At 43.1% G+C, this 22,327-nt stretch overlaps 1 protein-coding gene across 1 annotated transcript; it reads right to left on the bottom strand.

Annotated features, from left to right (window-relative positions):
• Positions 1-14,920: 14,920 nt before the first annotated feature.
• On the bottom strand, positions 14,921-18,289 carry PtA15_11A276 (uncharacterized protein; the record flags this gene model as incomplete). The annotated part of the gene is made up of 4 exons (XM_053161167.1): positions 14,921-14,971; positions 15,030-15,182; positions 15,238-15,600; positions 18,176-18,289. 4 exons carry the CDS (start codon positions 18,287-18,289, stop codon positions 14,921-14,923), a joined length of 681 nt encoding a protein of 226 aa, XP_053025141.1.
• Positions 18,290-22,327: the final 4,038 nt, after the last annotated feature.

The raw sequence follows: 22,327 nt of genomic DNA on the forward strand, positions 1-22,327 counted from the left end.
TCACTCCAACAGAACTTTTAGTTCTTTCAGCACAAACTTGTGTTCTAGCCTGCTTAGTTGTGTCTAATTCATCAAACTACATTTCTTTATATATCTTAACCAGAGTTGGTCCTTTATCCACTCTTAGGTACATGACCATTTTTATTTCTATCTACATCTCTGAACTTGTCAGATTAGATTACACACTCACAAAAGGAAATAAATCTATCTTAGTCTTGTGAATTCTCACAAAGGCACAATATGTTATTGATGGCAAACAAAAGCTCCATGTAACAAAAATTCTTGTGTACACGTGCAGCAGGAGTGAGGAATGAAGATTAAATAATGCACTGAAAGACCTACTGGACAATAGGTGCTCATTGTTTGATTAATCCCACAATACCCTTAGCACAGGAACAATTAATCAGCTGTCAGAAGTCAGGTGAATGGATTGACAAACTATTATTCCTTTGAGAAATCCAGGGAACCACACATGACATCCAACAGGGCCATTGCCGAGCTGGTGATCTGTGTGACTTGATTGGTGTGAGAGAACGTAGGTTCATTGGAAGAAGCTGACAAGCTACTGAATGTGACCAGGTCAATTTTTGAAGGGCAACAAGTTAACACAATTCTCACTTTGACCTGAATTTTGAGCAAAAGAAAGTATTTAAAGCCTATTGGAATAACTTCCACTACATGGGAATTGGATAAAGCTTCCAAAGAGAACATTTTCAACAATATCTGTGTGGTTGATGTCTTCCAAGTACTTTAATGTGGGTTAGTGACAAGGGTAGGCTAAGGAGAGCATACGTTTCCTCACATTGTGGCCAATAAGGAGGGAGCCGCGAAAACCAATCCGGTCCATTAACGGAACATTATGCTTACAAAGAGCCATTACTGGTGAGTACTTTTAAGTTTGATAGCGTAGGGGACTTGCAGATGAGAAAGTTATGGGGGAACAAGGTCCTCTTTGGAAATGAAAGTGACACTGATTTAAGTTTGGCTGCTTGTCTGCTTGTGAATTTGGTTAATGTAAGCTGTTAGTTGCCACCAAGGCAATTGAGTGACCCTTGATTTGTTGGCCGAGTCACCTATGTTTGCCTTGCCAGTGAGGACCGGAGAGTATCAGTCCACATAAAACGGCTTTAAGACATTCAGGGGAGTGAATGTAAATCTGATGTCAACAGATGTGTCACTGTATGTTCAGCCTTGTACAGTATATTGAATCCAATCTTGGCAAGGAAAGAGAGGATTTGGTACCAGGCAAGCTCAGGTAGACTAGGTACAAGTGTAGCCGCAGTTATGCAAGTATGTACAAAGGTTGGATACATGCATAACATAGATGATAAACTGTGGATTAGTTAATTTTACCAACTTGGCTACCCTTGGCCTCCAAACCCCCCCCCCCCCCCCCCCCAGTGTTGATATTTGTGTGACATCCCTCTAGGTCTCTAGGGGTCTCACTTCTCCTGATGACATCATCAATAAGCTTGTTCCTCAATGAAATCACATTTGAAGCTCAGATTCCTCAAATTTCCCAGCAAGATTCTCCACTTGAACCTCTCCATCCTCAACCATCAAATATATAAGCCCATCTTTCCGTCACCATTTTTTCCTTCCCTCGGGGAACCTGCAGTATCACATTCTGCCTATAATTGTAAAAGCTTATCTTTTCTTATCTAAGCTGTTCCTCCACTCTTGAAATCATCATTGGTTGACATCATCATCCTCACTCTATCTCCTGCGTTATCATATTGTGCTATCTCCTGTCCGCTCAAGTCCTGTTCACTCAATTCCTTCTCCAAGTCCTTCAGAATTTCTTCCAGATTGTTGACTACTCTCAGCTCTTTGCTTTCCCTTCTTTTCAACAAATCCACCAATCTTCTTTTGCCAATCTCCATTTGCGCTTGTACGACTTGTAGGTTCTAAACGGCTCATCAATAACATCGGACTCATCCTGGCCAACATCATTGACCTTTTTCTTTTCTGTTCCTAGTTTTTTGTCCTCCTGTGTCCTGTGTCCTTGTTCTTCTCATGTCTCTTTATATTGTCCTCTTTGCCTTTAGGTACATCTTTTTCTCATTTCATTATCTTTCTATTTTATCACATGTAGTTCCTTGTCAGAATCACTTACCAGAAACAGATGCTTTAGTTTGTTGATTAACACCCAGTTGGTAAACTTCACGCCTTCTGACCCAAGTTTTCTATCTCCATGTCCAGTTTCTTCATGAAAATTTATGCCTGTTCGTGATGAGTTTCCAACCATGTAATCTTGAATTTATTTTCCCTGATGAAATATAAGAAAGTACACATTTAGTGTGGGGATATTGAATTTTACAAAGTGTTTTTTACAAGGTACACGGCCCTGTAAAAAATTTCTTTGTAAAAGTACACATTGAGGGGGGAGAAGGGGGGGGGGGGGGGTATGTGAAATTGTACAATTTGCTGTCTAGATTCCCACCTTGTAAAATTATACCTGAAGTTTTATGACTGAACTTGGGGGTCAGTTTTCAAGGTTATGGCATGTGGGGAGCTTGTAACAATGCCACCCATTATGTCGTCATCAAGATGGCCCTGGTCGTGTGGAAAATCTGCTTGCTGTCATTGGCACTGCTATTACACAGGCCATCCAAACGGTGTGCCTGCCGGCTCTTTTGCAGACATTGTGAGCCCCGCGATCATGTCGTCAACCACTGGTGGGTCAAACAGAGTCCCAAGTACCGGAAAACTCTGTCCTCTTGATGGCAAAACGCGCCCGCTGTGTACTGCTGCATATGCATTTGCACAGCCTGGGGGGTTAAAAAGCTGGGCCCCACAAAGCAGATTGCCACCGCACTGCTGGGGGCCTTTCTTACATACTGTTTGACCAATCCAGTGAGTTGGGAAGCAGTATGGGCCTGAGTGCAGAAGCTTTGGCTGATGTTGAGCTAGGTTATGTTTTTTGCGGAGGCTTTCCACAGATATGGGGAAGCCTTTTTTGCTTTTTTGTGATTAAAAGATAGGGAAAACCCTTTCTTTGTTGTTTTGTAGATAAAAAATAGGGGAAACCCTTGTTTTTTTCACAAAACTCTGATCTTAATAGACTTGGATGATAAGTGACAGGAGATCGCAGCTCATTAGGGATTAAACGACTGGACACAGGTACCCGTGGCGGGTACGGGTACCGCCCGCTTTTTTTGCCCAAGATGGACACCCGTACCCGGACCCAGACACGCCTGGGAGCCCAGGGGCGGGTACCTGGGTACTTATTGCGGGTACTCACGGGTACCTCCCACTAAAAAGAGACTACTCGTGCTTCATTTCATGCAATGTAAACTAGATATCACTCTACTACTACGGGCTCAGTTACCTTTCTCTTATTCTTCATCATCCTTAAATCCTTGACCCCTTCATTCCAATGATTGAGAACACCTGGTTTGTCAGCCTCCGTGATGCCAAGGACTACTCCTTTTAGCTACGGGTGGTGCAAAGCTGGTATAAAAGAGTATAAAACTCTGGGACAAAAGTCCAAGGGATAATTCCAATGATATATTGGTAATTATGGCGTAAAAATATGGGCAAAAATAGAGGAATTATATTAAATAGAGGCCAAGGCGGCTTCGCCGCTTTAAGGTCATCCTTCCCAGTAGTTAATATGCCGCAGCATTTATCAGCACTCTTACCTCTCACCATCTCATTCACTGCAAGAAAAATTTGTGCAACTGCAAGCAGTTGACATGCAAGAGCGCTGGGGAGAAGGTTGTGGTGCTACTCCAGCCTTTTCCAAGGCTTGTGTTGATCAAACTTCAATGCACAGTGACTGTGCATGATGCACAGTGACTGTGCAAAAAACAACTGTTGAGTGCTTGGGTGGAGCTAGAACAAGGGCTACGGAGAATTATCTTGGATAACAACTGCTGTCAGTTGCACGAGTTTTTCTTGTAGTGATTGGTATTACAATGTCTTCACCTTTTGCAATGAACACACTGTTTTTCACACTGGCCCACTGTTTGAACACAAATGAACTCATGATGCAGCCCATTTTCCACCTGAAAATTAAAAAAAAATCCAAAAGCCACTAGTCCAATATTACTTTAGGGCCTGCACCGTAGAAACAAATTTTCACACATTTTCAATTTCCCAATCAAAAATTGAAATGATGTACCAAATTTTGAAGATGATCACCACTGGTTTCAGCAATGCTGCATGCAGGAATTTCATATTTGAAGAAAATGAAAGTGAAATCTAAAATTATGATTTGTGGCTATGTTACAGGCCCCTATGTTGCTGATGACTCAGGGGTACCACTTCTATATCATTACTCTCTGATTGATGAGCCAGTTACAATTGCAGACACATGTATTGCAACACAGTCATTTCACAGTGGGATTTGAAATTTCTTCATCAAAGTCAATACAATACCTGAGGCTGTGTTAAACCAAATGCAAATAATTACCTTCAATGGTGAAAACCAGCTGACTTGTTTACATCACTCAGAAGAAACAAATTTTTACATTGAACCATGTCAAACATGATTTTTCTCATCTGTCTTCATGAATACTTTGATTCATTATGAAATCAAGTACCTCTCAAACTGGTACTTGATTACTTGAACCGCTGAAACCAAAAATAAAGGAGTAAAAACTAAACAAAAAGAGAGAACTGCTGCAGGGAGTAAGCTGGCATGGTTGAGCTCAACCAATGCAAAATAATCCGAGACACCCAGCCACATCGAGTGCACACCTGCCCACCTGGTCGCATCGGACTGCCCCCGCATCCCAAGGCAATAAAAAGCAATGCTGCTTCCTCTGCCTCTTGATCTTGACAAGAGCGTAGCTGCTGGAACTGGTTTTGAATGAGCTGTCTTTGATGGTGTTGCTGAGGTATTGAAGATAGTGAACTTGGGGGAAGAGGTCCGTTCTGAATCAAAGCCAACGGGGAGGTGATTTGGAGGAGTCGATTAACTCAAGTGATCAGATGACGCCTGAGGGGAGCAATGGTGAGATTATGGGTTGGGTGACTTACATCTGGGGGCATTGAGAAACGGAACGAGCAATCTGGTGAGATGTGGAGCTCTGGTATCTGGGAATCCAGATCTGGATCTGGGAGGCCTCCCAGATCCACGGGAAGTCCTCCAATGAGACTTGGAAAACGCTTAGCATACCCGCCAGGCAGCGAGTGCAGGCCGGAGATATTGTGCTGGATGATCCTGTTAAAGGCCAGGCCATAATATGTGTCGAGTGGAGCTGTCTCTGGGTGTGGGAATTCTCTTGTTCAATTAGCTGACCAAGATTCTGGGCGAAGGTGTCTGCAAGAGGCCTGGGAGGTTGTATTCTGCTGCTTTGGTTTGGATGTGTCGAGCTGGAGTGGCATCCAGGCGAGCCTATTGCCAAGCTTCTCAGAAAGTTTTGTCCGGTTCTGTGAGGGGTTGAATGGGGAAAAGCTCAGGGGAACACAAACCAGATGGCTGGGGAGAATTTTGAAAAGGGTCATCCTTCACGCACTACCAATAATTACCACATGCACTCCAAAATTGGAGTGCACTCCATCATTCCTTGGAGTGCACAGTCCGCCACTCCAAAGATTCAGGAGTGGAAGACTGCACTCCAAAATCATTTCTCCTTGGAGTACTGAGCTAGACACTCCATTATATTTGGAGCGGCGGACTGTGCACTCCAAGGAATGATGGAATGCACTCCACTTTGACTCCCACTTTATGCTACACAACCGGAATTTGGAGTACAGTTCCCAGAAGAAAGTTTTCATGAAATTCCTTTTGACAAGAACACATACAAACCATGCCTTCTAATTTCTGATTTATTGGGAGGATGGACAGAAAGGTTCCAAAAGAATGAATATAAGTAATGTTTTCGGAAAAAATAAGTGCATACTAGCTGAAAATATTTTTTCATTAAATGATAATTTTGGAAAATCTTTAATACTATTCCAAAAAAATCATGAATAATCAGAATCAATAGACTGACATGTGACTTGAATGATAATAAATGAAAAAAATGAATCCCAAAATCCATCCTAAATTTTAGTTGGCGGTGAAAACACCTCAGACACTGTTTTTTTGTTACCTGCAGTGCAAATTTGCAATTTTTGAGGTACTTTCCCTGCCCACAAAAATTTAGGATGGATTTTGGGATTCATTTTTTTCATTTATTATCATTCACGTCACATTTCATTATATTGATTCTGATTATTCATGATTTTTTTGGAATAGTATTAAAGATTTTCCAAAGTTATCATTTAATGAAAAAATGTTTTCAGCTAGTATATTGCACTTATTTTTTCCAAAAACATTACTTATATTCATTCTTTTGGAACCTTTCTGTCTATCCTCCCAGTAAATCAGAAATTAGCAGGCATGGTTTGTGTGTGTTCTTGTCAAAAGAAATTCCATGAAAACTTTCTTCTGGGAACTGTACACATGGTGAAAATCCAAAATGAATGGAGTGCAGAGAGCTTCACACCATAAAATTTGGAGTGCAAAGAAACCAACTACCAAATAAATATTTTGAGTTCAGATTGTCAACAGAAGGTATCATTAATTTACCAACAATCAATGAATAAGACAAAAAACAGTTCTGAAGTAAGCATATCACACTGTTAAAATAAGCGCCTGGTTGTATAGAGCTAGGCCCTTCTGTATAAATTTTAACCAGCCTTTGGCATCTTCAGAATTCAACTTTGTTGCGAGAATGGGAGGGGGATTGGTTTGATCCCATCTTTCCCATCAAACTGAGGTAAAACCCAGTGGTTCCAAAAAGAAGGTAAATGGGATGGGGATCAGAGCATTCAGAGTTTTTGGGACCTGAACTTATAGGGAGATAAGAATTAGAACAAGTAGCTGAAAGAAATACAAACGGTCTTGCATACACATCCGCAAGAATTTGACCGTGCACAAGTTTGTTGAGCCAGTTTTTTTGAGGACAAACGGTTGCTTTTTGATCTAGTGTGAGGCCCTCAATGATTTTGATGATTTTTTGTTTGCTACCCTGAATTTTAACGTAAATTGACCTGTGTTTCTTTATTCCGTCAACCATCTCCTCCCTGACCTTGAACATCCCTTCATTGTCATAGCCTAGTGCTTTTGCAACACAACAAAACCCACAGTGTCCATTGTAAGACTCAAAAGTGGTTTCAAAACCCTTTTGCTGAATGGAGAAGGGGATGATGGAGGTGCAAACTCTGCCCTTCTATAATATCAGATAACAAGACCCACCAAGCTAAGCTTGGCAAGTTTTAATCAAGTGATAGGTCTGGTCTATTTCCAGATGAAATTGTTCGATGACAGGTATGTGAGAGTTGAAAGTGAGTTCAGTAGTTATTCAATGACCGGTCTGACCGGTCATTGAGAGATGTGACTCACCTCAATGACCAGTCAGACCGATCATTGAGAGGTGTGAGTCCTCTTGATGACTGGTCTGTGCCGGTCACCAAGGGGAGTAGCACCTCCTCTCAATGACCGGTCAGACCAACCGGTCATTGAGAGTAGCACCTCCCCTTGATGAGGAGGTGTTATTCCCCTCAATGACCGGTCTGACCAATCATCAGGTGTGAGTCCTCTTGATGACCGGTCTGTGCCAGTCCTCGGGAGGTGTGACTGATGACTGGTCTGCACCAGTCATCAAGAGGTGGGAGTCCCCTTGATGACCAGTAAAGACCAGCCATAAAGAGTAGCACCTCCCCTCAATGACTGGTACACACCGGTCATCAAGAGGTGTGACTGATGACTGGTCCGCACCGGTCATTGAGAGGTATGAGTCCTCTGGATGACCAGTTGTGTGCCCCTTGATGACCAGTCCAGACCGGTCATCAAGAGGTGTGATTGCTGTGGGCACTCCAAAAAAAAGGAGACTTGTAGTGCACCCCAATGCACTCCATTTGGTATTTGCCAGCTGGAGTGCAAAGCCAAAATTCTTCACTGAAAAGGTTGAGTGCTTGGGCTTGCACTCCATTTTTTTTGGAGTGCATGTAGCTGCACTCCCCTATTTTGGTCAATTTTGGAGTACCCAGTTGTGTACTCCAATAAACATGGAGTGCCCATCTGGGGACTCCATGTTTTGGGAGTACAAAATCAAGGCACTCCAACTTTTTTGGAGTGCTGGCCCCCCAAAGCCAAAAATGTGGAGTGCACAAAGTAAAAGTTTGGAGTGCATTTAGACTGACCCTTTTTAAAAGGCCCCCCTACTTGTTGCCTCTTGTCTTCTGCTTTAACCACCACTCAACAGCGTTGACTGGGTTGAATTCATCTAAGATTATGTCGCCCGCCAGCCAAGTATCAATTGGGTCAGAGGGTGAACTAACTGCGCGTGCGGCCAATGCAGCCCCAAGTTGAGAGATGAAACCACTTTGGGGCTGAACAGGGAGTCAATCTCACTTCGCTTGCAAGAAAAGAACACCAATTAAAACCATGGTGTACTTACTTTGGCTTTAGTGATCTCCGTTCTTGAGGCTGTATCTTCTTGTGGCTTATACTTGCTAACCCACAACTCTTGAGTGAGACTGATTGCCTTGTCACTTGGCTCCACCCGGCTACTTTAAAGTATTGATCTTTGAATGATGGATGTAAGACTGGGAAGAGTAGGGTGAGTTTGAGCAAGAATCAAAAGAGGAGGCTGACTGATGGAACCAACTTACCCATTGCTATTTTGTACAGAGGCGAGCAGTCAGTTAACGTGTAATACTTGTTTGTAAGCTTCAGCCCAGCACAACAAGCTTTCCTCAAAGCCAGGGGGAAGTTCTTCTTGGTAATGACAGTTGACAGATGTTCAGTGATCTGGTCAATAAACACTACCACATTTGACAACCGTGCCAAGCCTCCAGTCAATACTTGAAGGGTTATCTCATAGAAAAGCTGGAGTACAGCTGACAGATACTTTGCTAATTTGATGTCGGTGTCTTTGATTTGGGAAGACCGAGTAACACCATACTTTTTATCACGTGCAGCGCTGCCATTCCAAAATGAAAGAGATAAGTCAGAAAATCATTATTGTTGGAGGATTTTTATCCCTTAGGGCCTGTACCATAGCCCGCGGACTCCAAGGATCTCACCCGGGATTCGCAACTTTCTGTGAAATCCAAGCAAGCCAGAATCCGGAGTACCATAGCGCCTAATTGGTGTCCTCATAATCCAAGGAAAATGGTCTGTTTTACTCAGTTTGGAAAAATAGGAAGGACCCTAACTTGACACAAGTCCCCCCTGGTGGGAGGCTCGCTGTGGCTGGCCGCGAAGCGGCCCCTCCCGCAGGGAGGGACTTGTGCACAAAGTCAAAATTTTGGCTGAGAAAGAAATCATGAATGGCTAGAGGAAAAATACTTAGCATCACCCAGCCTCCCCCTCAGCTCCTGTGGACCTGCCCCAGAGCCAAATTACACTTCTCAATCTCAGCTTTCAAATGGCGCTGGTCTCATCTCCTCAATCCTTATCATTTTTTCTGTACTAATGTTTTAAAAATAAAAAAACACAAAGAAATGTAAACCAAGGAATTACAACCATCATGCCTTGTGGATATTGGATTCACAAGCCTGCAGATATCTGCAGATCCTACACCTGTAGCCACCCAATTGTTGCAGATAGGATATTCAATTGTGCATATTATCAGAAAATCCAAAATTGGATCTTCAGTGCAATGGAATATCCTCCAGGATTCCTTTGACTTCCAAAACGGATTCCTTCAATCAGTTTTGGAGTTTATGCCTCAAAAACTTGGGGGAGGGTGCCCATCAGCACTGCCAAGAAAACTGTCTATTCAGTTTTTCTTGTACATATTTTGGTGAATTTTAAACTTTGTTTTTGAGTTTTTAGGATTGAAAATCCTTCCTTTGTCTGCCAGCCTGCAGACATTATTCATAAGCCTCTCCTATGGAGAGCCCTCCGGGCGGGGTCCCCCGGACCCTCCGTTTGAGAGGCTTAGTTAAGCTAGGGACGGACCTATTTTTTTCACCTTGGATTATGCACGCCTTCCCCAGCCACCCGCACCATCAGATACACAGCACATCCTTGTATCGCCTCCCCTACCCATGGAATGAGTACCGGCCATTGAGAGCAGCTCACTACACCTTCAATGGCCGGCCGAAGCCAGTCATTGAGCGGAGTGCATACACCCTCCACCAATGGCTGGTCATTAGGTTCTGCACTCTCAATGGCCGGTGGAGAACGGTGATTGATAGGAGTCCACACCTCCGTTGATGCCCGGTCTGTAACGGCCATCAATAGTCACTTGCCACATTCTGGATGACCGGTTTGTTCCAGTCAGATGACCGGTTTGTTCCGGTCATTGAGAGGAGTATGTACTCCCCAAGATCCGGAACAAACCGGTCATTGAGAGAAAGATGTACTCCTCAAAACAACCAGAACAAACCGGTCATCTTGAGGAGTAGATTGATCACCGGTTTGTTCCGATCATTGAGGGGTTATGCACTCCTCCCAATGACTGGTTCATTCCGGCCATCTAGAGGAGTACATACTCCTCCCGATGACCGGTTTTTTCCGGTCATCGTAAGGATTACATACCCCTCTCAATGACTGGTTTGTTCCGGTCATCTTGAGGGGTGTATACTCATCTCAATGACCAAGAGGACAGCCCATTAAAGGGAGCCCTCAATGACCGAACGGACCTGCCATCAAGGGGAATACTTTCCCAATGGCCGGTGTGTACCTCTCTGGCTGACCGGTCAGTACCGGTGACCGGTGAGTTGTTGATGAATCCGCAGTCCCATGGTACACCTTTTGGAGCAGGTCGGATTTTGAACTCAGGGAAACCGTGCAGGGAAAATAATCCTGACGAACCGGTATTTTTGGCAGCTCGGAATCTGAGGTGTGAATCTGCGAAAAGCTATGGTAAAGGCCCTTAACTTACATTGCAGAGTGACACCTGACAACACCATTCAGTTGCACAAGAGTTGGGTTCCATCTTGTAGCTATGTCTCGTTCGATATTGTGAGGTTTTTTGCAGGTTTTCTTCTCACAAATTTTGAGAAATAGTGCTTTTGAGTTCGGTAATTTGTTGAGTTTTCGGGCAATTGATCGGAACTGATTTTCGCAGGAAGATTAATTTAGGGGGTTGAGAAATCGACTCCCAAAAATTAAAAAATCGACTCCCAAATCGAGTTTACGTCGCGCGGACCGCCGCGCGACGTCTGTCCCGGGTCCCCATGACCCAATTTTGACCCGGGGGCATTTTGGGAGTAGATTTTGTAATTCTGCAATCCCAAACAGGAGTCGGAATTTTAATTTCGCAAAAAATGCCGGAAAATAAAGAAAAATTTATACCTCCGCACTGGGGAACCCAAAGCCCCCCAAAATTTTACAGCACTCTAAAAACACTCTCTAGAGCATATGCTAAGCTTCACGGCATTAGCACACCTCAGGGAGACCCTGTGTAGCCGGGGGCGGATTTGGCAGATTTCCTACTAACGCAATGTGCCATGTCCTGAGATACGGTGATCCAAATGCCCCCAAAATTTCACAGCACTCTAAATACACTCTCTAGAGCATTTGTTAAGCTTCACGGCATTAGCACACCTCAGGGAGACCCTGTGTAGCCGGGGGCGGATTTGGCGGATTTCCTACTAACGCAATGCGCCATGTCCTGAGATAATATTTTTGCGGTCTGTATTGGTAATTGTAGACAGGAGGGCGGGGAATCCTTTGAGCTGCCTCCATTTTTTTTATATCTTCTTGATCAGAAGATATAGAGGGTTCAAGTGAGGATAAGTAGTAGGAAATCTGCCAAATCCACCCCCCCGGCTACACAGGGTCTCCCTGAGGTTTTCAAATGCCGTGAAGCTTGACATATGCTCTAGAGAGTGTATTCATGTGGCAGAAAAACTTTGGGGGCATTTGGATCACCGTATCTCAGGACATGGCGCATTGCGTTAGTAGGAAATCCACCAAATTCGCCCCTGGCTACACAGGGTCTCCCTGAGGTGTGCTAATGCCGTGAAGATTAAAATATGCTCTAGAGAGTGTATTTAGAGTGCTGTAAAATTTTGGGGGGCTTTGGGTGCCCCAGTGCGGAGGTATAAATTTTTCTTTATTTTCCGGCATTTTTTGCGAAATTAAAATTCCAACTCCTGTTTGGGATTGCAGAATTACAAAATCGACTCCCAAAATGCCCCCGGGTCAAAATTGGGTCATGGGGACCCGGGACAGACGTCGCGCGGCGGTCCGCGCGACGTAAACTCGATTTGGGAGTTGACTTTTTAATTTTTGGGAGTCGATTTCTCAACCCCCTTAATTTATGATGGTTGCCAAATTAGCAGAAGAATTGGGATGACCTTTGCAAGAGTTTGCTGACATATACTGGAGGTGTATTGATTGTCTTCGTCTTCCTCACTGAGATCATTGATGTCATCATCGTCCAGCTCATTGGGGTCCTCCAATCTGGCCACATCGCCGGTCAAATCTGTAGGGTTTTCTTTTTCATCTCCTGAGATGTATGAATCACCGCCCTTGGGGAAACTGGAGGAGAGAGGAAGAACATTAGATGAGGAAGGGAGAACATTGGCTGAGGAATGAAGATGTAAAAAGAGAAAAGCTTACAATTCAATCTGCTTTTTAGCATCTTCTATCCCATCATCTGACTTGTTGTCCGATATATCCTCTGATGGATTGTCCAGCTTGTCCATCTGTCTCTTGCGCTTCTTGGGTCCAAATGGTTGGAGTATTGCTTTTGCAATAAGATTCAGTACATGTGCAAAGCAGCGGATCCATTGGGCCTTTCCTTTGAAGTTCGGCCACTTAAGCTTCTTTAATTCATTGACCATGACCTCATTGTTAGAAGCGTTGTCCAATACTATACCACATATCTGGATAATATACAGTTGGATCAATGAATGTTTGGACGACATAGAATCTATAAAAATAACTTACTTTGTTTTGAATATCAAACTTCTCAACAATCAATTGAATTTTTTCGGCCAAATAAACCCCTGTGTGGCTCTGAGATAATTGGATGAAGTCTAGGGGCATTGCATTGAACTTGTGTTTCCGACCATCCCCATGGCAAAGACAGTAAGGGTGTTCAAAGTTGAAATCATATTTTTTTCAAATCATAAAATCATAAAATCATAACACTTTTGAGTGATCATTTTTTATGTACCATTTTAGAATTGTTGTTCTTTTTTGAGTGATTGGGTGTCACACATTTTCTTCAGACTAGACTTTCAAGGCGGCTTCGCCGCCGCTTGTCCCAGACTAATTACAATCCAAACATCAATTCTAAATTCCCCTCAGCCCTACTTACAAGGAGTTGAAAAGCAACCGCCAACATTGTGTGATTTGAAGTTCGAATGTGAAATTTTAATGAAAAGAGATGCAGACTATTCTAATTCTAAGACTGTATACAAATGAAGCGCGAATGGTCTATGACATGACATTTCATTACGGCTCAGGAAATGATGGAATATGAATTTCAAGCAGACAGGTTGATAATGGATGAAAAGTAAGAAGGATTCCCGTTGTTGTAAGTAGGGGGGTTACCAAAAGTGCCTGAATTAACCTGGAGATTGAAGAATCAGCATTCATACTGATGTTCTTTTGGACAAACTACTTCATACCTTGACTATTAATCAGGAAGTGGTTGAATCAAACCCATCAAGCTCGCCTTTAAGAAACACCCTGACCCCAGGATACAAATTATCAGATACATCAGGATTAAGCTGGAATTTGTCGATTATGTATGTAACATAAAATTCGCGGGTGAACAGTGCCTGATTTGTGTTGTCAGCAACGTTGAATAAACCACGAGTTCATGACAAACTCACATCGGTGCGATGAGCAACCACGAGTTCAATAATACATGAATTTGCTGAGATTAGGGTGTTGACTTTTTGGATCAACCTCAGGCGTCGAATCGTACCTGTTCCTTCCATTTTGATCGGTTTCAATGGTTCATTAACGTGGTTTGATCGTATTCTGTGGAATTTTTCAGGCGTGTAACAAAACTCTTGATTTGCAAGAGTGTTGGAAACTCTCACGATTCCTTTCAACTTATAATATTTGCCCATGTGCAATTTTGGAACCCCACAACCATGACGAACGAGTCGTATCGCCAACATGCCCGCTGTTGATTCTAATAAGCTAGGGGAAAGAACTTTCAACTGGTAGACTTCTTCATGAGAAACAATTCCATTGAATGTTTCGAGGCGCAATTTGTTTTACAATTCATAATCTCAGTTCCACTGACTGAAAAAGAAGATAGGACAAGCAAACCTTACGCAATCTGTAGCTTGAAACGTTCCCTTGAAGTGTAAACCATCAAAATCCGTTAGTCCATCGAAATCGGTGTGTGGCCTGATTGAAATCATAATGTTTGCGCGAATATATAAATGGAATTCGTGAAGTCAGATAATTACGGTATCAATTGGTAGATAAGTCACCAAGATTTTAATTGACGGGGGATTCTTGTCAGGAATCCTATGCGATGACGCTCTCTTTTATTGATGGGGCCGCAACACCATCGGAAAAAACTAACGACCGGGGCAGCATGTTTAGCCAAGATCGTCTGGCTGAAGTTTGGCGATTGGCTTGGCGGCTGACACTGACTGGCCCTAAGTCCCAGCGCCGTCGCGCAAGGCATTAGCGGTTTGGCTCAGGTCGGCGTATTGTAAACGACAAATCACATTTCAGGCCATCAAGTTCTCACATCAAGACATAGTGTATCGCAAGAAAGGTAGTTGATTGATCTCCATGACATTTTCTAGCTGGAAACATGACGTCCTGGATTAAGATAGCGACTTTGAAATTAAGTTTAGATGTTGTATTTGAGTAGACGAGTGCGGAACAACCTTTGTAGATATGGAAGCGGAATTGGAGGAATGAGATGAAAAATTCAAAATTGTGATAAGGGCCTGCTGATTCTCTTAAGTGATAGACCCATACATTTCATGGAAGAAATACTTGAATGAGAGTCAATCAGATGTTTGAATAGGCAAGTGCTTTTGATTAATCGCTGTATGATTCTTCGTCTTGAATGTCTAAATCTCCACTGGTAACCTGATGCAATCATACTTGTCACTATAAAGCAGACCATATGAGACAGACTCGTACTCACCTCTACCCTCATCATATCCAGTTCCCGATTCCAACTGGCCAATGTTCCACGGAATAAGACTCGCTTCCCTGCTGAGAGTAATATAACCTCATCATCGGGAATAATCTTAGATGGGACGACATAATTTACGAGCATGCTATCATTCTCCGGGTCCTGTCCGATTAACAGGTTAGTATTCAAGTTGATAAAAGTGTTCCCAATTGCTTACATTTTCGTCAACTCCATCATGTCTTATGATTAAGGAGATGGGCCCTTGAAGCCCCAGGCTTGATTTAGAGTGTAAAGTCTGAACAATAACACCTAGTGAATGAACTCGAGTTTCTCCGCCGGCGTGCGTAGTCGGAACTTCCCGGGTGTTGTTAATGTCAAACATTATGAATGGCATTTCGTGCCTCTTTGCCCCAACGAGAAAACCCTCTATGGCATAAGTTTTACCGTGAGTCAACTTGCGGGAGAAGTCGGCACAATACATTAACCAAACACAGGTGTGGTCCTTGTCCGCCATCAATCCACCAGAAACATCGTACTTGGCACAAGTCATTAATTCCGCCTTTAATCCATTCGTTGGTAACTGGTAAACAGACTTGTCAAAGTTGTGAGAATAAGTGTCTGTACTTTTGACGGATAAACTGGGTCGTGCTTACTGTGTGTGATATCAAGAAAACTCCTGAAAGCTCAAACCAAGAACCGCACTCAACATTTGCTTCACGAAAAAAGCAAGTCTTCATTGTCGTTATTGATTGGGGCAAAGCTCTCCATCTGTTTAAGGACGCCTTTTAACTTGATTTTTGTGATATCAACGCGAGTGAGGAGCTACTCCATTAAACCCTGGGGAAGACCCTGTCAAACCCTTAGCGCCCCTTGTGGTCGAGTTCGACCATCAGCCGCAATGATCAATAGAGACTGTACAAAGGTCGAAGGTAGATACTTCCAGTAATGTTGACTACTGAGAATTAGAGCCCTTGTTAGGCGGAATTTCATTGACAGTCTGTCGCCCTGGTGATCAAACGCGAAAGACGACGGTAAAGGTGGGGTACCTTTGAGGGACGATTTTGTCTTACTTCCTAGTATGTTGTAAAACTTAGGAGTAAGGGATTCCGTGAGAAAACGAGATTTTCTCAAAGATGAGCCTCAGGTGGTGCTCAAATCTACCGCCTTTTGGATACTCGGCTCTTCGTTGAAGGGGTTTATCTTCAGTTGTGAGTCTGTTGCTTGAGAATAACAACACAAAAGAAAAGTATTTTAACACATCAAGAAGTCATAGCACTCATGATTGTCACGGAGAGACGTCATCATCCGAGGTTTTGTTTTTTGAGCCAAAACTCAATGTAGTCACTTTGGAGAGGGCGGTGGTCAATATTCTCCAGACCAATACAATCAACAAGGACTCCGTTGTGTCACTCCGTCAACTAAGTGACCAACAAGAAATCCCGCGTGTCACTAGGTTGACTAAGTGACCACTCGCCCAAAATACTAACTTGAACAAAAACATTTAAACAATCAACACTCAGCATTATGCTAAATGAGATTGCTGATCATAAACATTTGTCGGAGGAAAAAACAGAGTCGGTTGTTCTTGACTAAAGTGATCATTAAGTTTGAGATTGAGAATAACTAATTCAATCCTAACTGACTAACAAACTTAGCAAGGCGGGTAGGGGCGTCAAATTATCATAATGACGAGTAGAAGTATTATGTTTGACAAGAACTGAGGATCAATCTTGAATTGAAATGAAAGTATGCTTAGGACCATTAGCGTAATTTGGACGGCCGGCAGTTATTCCTGAAGTCACCTGAAAAAATTTTGCAATGAGATGATATATTTATCAACACTATTAAAGTCGAACACGTACGTTTACAATTAACCTGCCAGTCTTAACTTTGAATCCAATGATATAGCCAGCAAACCTCACTCAAATACCCGGTTCCAACCGGACAAAGTCATCAACCAGAATTCGAGAGCTGTCAAGTACATATTTGGCGTAAAATTCGCCAGCAGTTGTGCTCTAGGAGAATGTCAATACTAATACACTCGATGGGAAAATGCGCGAGTCGACTCACATCTGATTTGTGGCCAACAATCATCTCAATAACATTGGTGTTGGTTCTTCCATTACTCCTGTTAGCCAGGTCTGGTAAAAGGCGAACCCGACGTATTGTGCCCACCCCAATAATTGAGATGAGTGACGATGAGGATGACGACCTCGTGTGCCAAATTTGATGAATTCCGACCGGAGAGTAGGAGAACTGCAGATTACCTAGAGGTTCGGATATAATTACTTCTCCTCGAAGGTTGTAATATTCGCCAATAGCGAATCTGTTGAGTTGTCTGTTAGTCTGCTACCATGATGTATCACCACAGTATGGAGGGCTGTTGGATCGACCCATGAGCACTACCAACCAACCACCCAGCTGGCAGCCACAAGCGTCTGTAGCCTAGTTGGTAAAGGCAGCACTCTAGTATGTGTCTCAGCATAGCTGAGGTCGTGAGTTCGACTCTCACCAGACACATCTTCATTTTACAGTCTCTACAGGTTATGAGCCCAGAGCTACCTGAGCGCTACTCACTTACAATAGAGACTTGATGAATTTGTGAATGCTTACTTGTAAGACCACGCAAACCCCTATAAGCCTACATCTAGATCACGGGTTCAATCCCTACGCTGATCATCTTTCCTGGGTCTCATTCCCACTCTCTCTTGGGGTCAATCCCCACTTCCCATCATGTAGCAAGGGGGGGTGTTGAGTTGTCTGTTAGTCTGCTACCATGATGTATCACCACAGTATGGAGGGCTGTTGGATTGACCCATGAGCACTACCAACCAACCACCCAGCTGGCAGCCACAAGCGTCTGTAGCCTAGTTGGTAAAGGCAGCACTCTAGTATGTGTCTCAGCATAGCTGAGGTTGTGAGTTCGACTCTCACCAGACACATCTTCATTTTACAGTCTCTACAGAATCCTCCTGGATTATCAGAGGTCGGTCCTAGTATGACACTAAATTTGGATGCTTGGGAGGTATGGTCTCCTTTCACTTCAATTATAGATCGGGTTGTGGCTGATATGTCTCCCTGGTTTGGTGTGAGGTTAATATCTCTAGTGAAGTCAGCGGTGAGTGTTTAGAATAAAGGGATGAACAGTGACTAACCATCGCAACTGCCTGAAATTTTCCTTCAAACCACATCCCGTCGATATCACCTATTTGATCTGGTGAAGACATCCGGACGACTTTCTGGAAATAAGAGTTGTTGATATTGGTCATGGTGAATAATAATAAAAACAATAAGTGCGACTAAACTGGAAGTTTAAATAGATCGTCGGACCCTGCAGACCTGACGATTTGCCTTAATTCTTTGAGAATAACGAAGAGCCCATCACCTCAGACACGCTATCATCACACAAGACCCTAGACCCTTCATCCGCGGAATGAGGTGATGGTCAAGCATAAGATTAATGTGGCGTTTGTTGTTGGGGTTTCTGACCCTACGGTTGACAACTATCAAGTCGGTTACGGTAGAGGAAATCCATGGAAATGGCTTGAATGCAGGGTCCCTTCAGGCGAAGGGCTAGTCCTCTATTTAACTTGCGAGATTGATGTGGAAAAATAACCAATATACCACTCGGCCAAATAGGATGAGTTGTCTTTGGAAAAAATAGTCAACCTCGAGCTGAGTTGATATTAAACAAAGTTAATGAGTTGTCTGTTGCCTTCACGCTAATAATGAGGAACAATAATGTCGACTTCAGGTACACTAATCACATGATAGGAGTCCGCTTACTAGCGGGGCCTTTGGCCGAGCCGTAGGGACGCTGCAGCAACCTTTTTGATTCTCCCGTTACCCCAAAGACCAAATGCACCAACTTGAAGCCGGATTCTTTCAATTAGCTTCAGCTGGCGAATTAACTTCCATATCGGCGAAAAATTTAATAGTAACATTTCATTCTATGTCGTCAATATTCAATTCATCCTGATGCGTGTCAAATTTTAAGTTTTATATGGCCGACTTGTTCTTTGCATGAAGACTCAGGTTTTTAACCAGAAATGAATATATTGCACCTAATGTATTTAGCCAAAAGATAATTCCTTGCACACCTTTAGGCAACCACCGCACCCCTTTACTCGACCACCAAGTCTATCAAACAAATATAATGGCTCTCGCAAGCGTCTGATACAATTTTTAGCAAATGCTATTAGGATTAAAGTCATTGTATCACGACCAGGCAAATAAAAAAATGCAATACTTAACTTTGACAATTAAATCTGTTTGGTCTCAGGCAACAAGTATCGGGTTATAATACCCGATGTGAGCTCTAGAGATGTTAGAAGAGCTTTAATGAAGTACCAAAATCCAGCTTGACAATAGTCATGGTAAATTGGGAGAAAACACGTGAAATTGAGGTGAGTTTCATTCACAAATGGGGACTTATTCGACTAACATGTGACATATGATAAATGCGGTGGTGTGAAGAACATGAAGAGAAATTATAATCAGGTTTGTGGGATCAATCCTAAGTAGGAGACTTAATTGTCCTAAGTCTTTGGAAAAACAAGTCAACAATCTTGCATTCAATCCAGCTTTGCAATAGGTGAAGCAACCAACCCTTTGATGAAAGATGAATAATTCGTCCACTAATCGGAGCTTCGCTCAATTCGCCCAAAGTGAACCTGTGAATGATATAAGTTTTTGACGCAAAGAATAAAAAGTTTAAGACATACCTCGACAATCATTAGGCCACTTTTTTCATCAATGCCCTGAAGTCTTCCGCACAAATCAACACGATCCCCAAATTCAAACCACGGTAAATGAGAAACGCCAAATTTTTCAGGTGTAATGATATAGTTGACGTAGACTCGGTTGTGGTCGAAGCCCTTTAATGAATGGGGTCAGCCAAATGACATTAACGTTTTCCTCAAGAAATGTTTAACCTTTAAGTTATGAAAAACGGTGAGTCTCAATGCTTTATTCCCACTGCCAGCAACAGGCTCAATGACCTCGTTCTTGAATATCATACCAACACCGGAGAATAAGACACCTCTCCTCGACAGTAGAGGACCACAAAAGGTCGTTTTGGTAACAGTGGAGGGAATAGCTTCGAGAATTGGAACCCGATCGGCGCCGAGACCGACTACATTCCCTTCGCATGCGTGTTTTTCTCCAAAGATGAGGACTTTTGTCGGTGGTTTGGCGGAGGTCAACATAACTGGGAGGCCGCGAGATGAATGGAAAACACCTGAAGTCCAAGCATAATTTTCTCCTATGTGCATATCTTGAAATTGCGGATCTGCGTAGTCCATCCGTGACTAAAATTCATGTTGTAAGGTTTTTATCTTCGGATAAGATGAATATAAGTGCTTACCGGAATGAGTACTTGAAATCTCCCTGAAAACATCAAGGAGTCAACAAAGTCAATCACAAATTCCTCTTTACGCGAGGAGAAGGTTAGTGTGGTCCCCGGCATCCGAGTAAGTAAAATCAAGTGCGAGGTGGATATAAAATCTACAAGGACAGCTTTTCATGGTAAATTGACCTTTTTTTGCCTTAAGATGTTCCCGGGCGGTTTTCAAGGGTTGATTAGGAACAAGAGCCCTTGGCACTGGTGACGACAAGGGTCTGTAAAGTGTTTCTAATCATTTCAAATATAGGGGCTTTAATTTCATCATCAAGCCTTGCTTTGTGTACAAGAATAATAGTGTATGTTGACGAAGTAAGAAAAAATACATTAAGAATCACTCAGCAAGTTTCGTCAACTATGTCGAATCTATATGTAAATTTCCGTTAATCTTTTATTATTGGGCGATCTGTATTTCCCATAAATGCCAGTTGAAGTGATCAGAAACTGAGTTCTTAAGGTTATAGAATTGAAAAGTGGTGGAAGCGGAACCCAACTCACTGAAAATAGTCTTGTGAACAATGTTGACAAGGCCTTCCTTCTGGTCAAGCTTACATACTAACAGATTTGCTTGTTGAGTAACCCGGGAGAGGGCAACGTATAGTTGGCCATGTGCAAAACAGGAGTTCTTGAGCATCACTCCGACCCGATGTAGCGTTTGACCTTGTGATTTATTAATTGACATAGCATACGCAGGCCTTATAGCGAACTGATGACGGAAGAAACTAAGGCCTGATTTCTGACTCCCTTCATGGTGAAGTTTTATTTTTGGGAGCATTACATTGTTGCCTTTGAAAGGGCCAGACATCAAGATCCCTTTGACGGATCCACGTCCTATTCGTGTCAAAATCAGCCTCGTTCCATTACAAATCCCCGATGAAATATCAAGGTTACGCATCACAACAACTGGCATTCCGACTTTTAATTCCAAGATGTGCTCAGGAAAATTTGGCACACTTATCTTGTTCAATACTTCCTCTGGAAGACTATCAAGTCCATTAGGGTCGGGAGAATCAATAGAAATTGCTCGGATGAAAGGTACCTTGAGGCGAAGAGCTACTTCTCTATTTAACTTTCCCACATCGATGTTCAAAGGTGCCAAGATGCAGCGCTCGGCAAGATAGGATAAGTTGTCCTTGGGAGGAAAAGTCAACCTTGACATGAGTTCAGAATAAACGAAGTCGATGAGTTGTTTGTTCCCTTCACGCTCATTTTGAACCGCGATGATATTAACCTCAGGTACGCTGACCACATCATAGTCTGCTTGCTGGCCGGACCCTTCGCCAAGGCGTAGAAGCGCTTCGGAAAATTTTCGGTTCCCGCTCTTATCTTGAGAGCCAAAGGCACCGACTTGAAGCCGCATGTTTTGAATTAGCTTGAATTGCCGAATTGATTTCCACAACGGCGAAGACTTGATTGTCGCATCCCATGATTGAGGATATTCGTCATATTTGACCACCGGCAGGATTTGCCTAAAATTGCCAGAAAAAATGACCACCTTCCCTCCAAAGGGGAGGTCCGACTGACAACACCTTCTTAACGATCGGTCAACGGCTTCAATTGCGTCCTTATGTATAGTCACTATCTCGTCCCAAACAATCAGATGAGCCGTTGCAAGATGTTTTCCCAGTTTATGATGCGGCTCAAAGTTGCACTTGATGTCAGGTTTCAAGTGGATTGGTATACTGAATGCGGAATGTGATGTTTGACCGCTGGTGAGTAACAATGCGGCGACTCCAGAGGAAGCAGCAACGACCGGAATTTTTGCCATTGAATGACATAAATCGATAATCGAATTGAGGAGGAAAGTCTTGCCTGTTCCTCCCGGACCATCAAGGTAGAACATTTGGGGGACGTGTTGCTTGAGAGATGTCCTTACAATGGCAAAGAAATCCGCCTGTTTGTTGTT

This window comes from Puccinia triticina, chromosome 11A, assembly GCF_026914185.1.
Source record: "Puccinia triticina chromosome 11A, complete sequence".
Classification (NCBI taxonomy): domain Eukaryota; kingdom Fungi; phylum Basidiomycota; class Pucciniomycetes; order Pucciniales; family Pucciniaceae; genus Puccinia; species Puccinia triticina.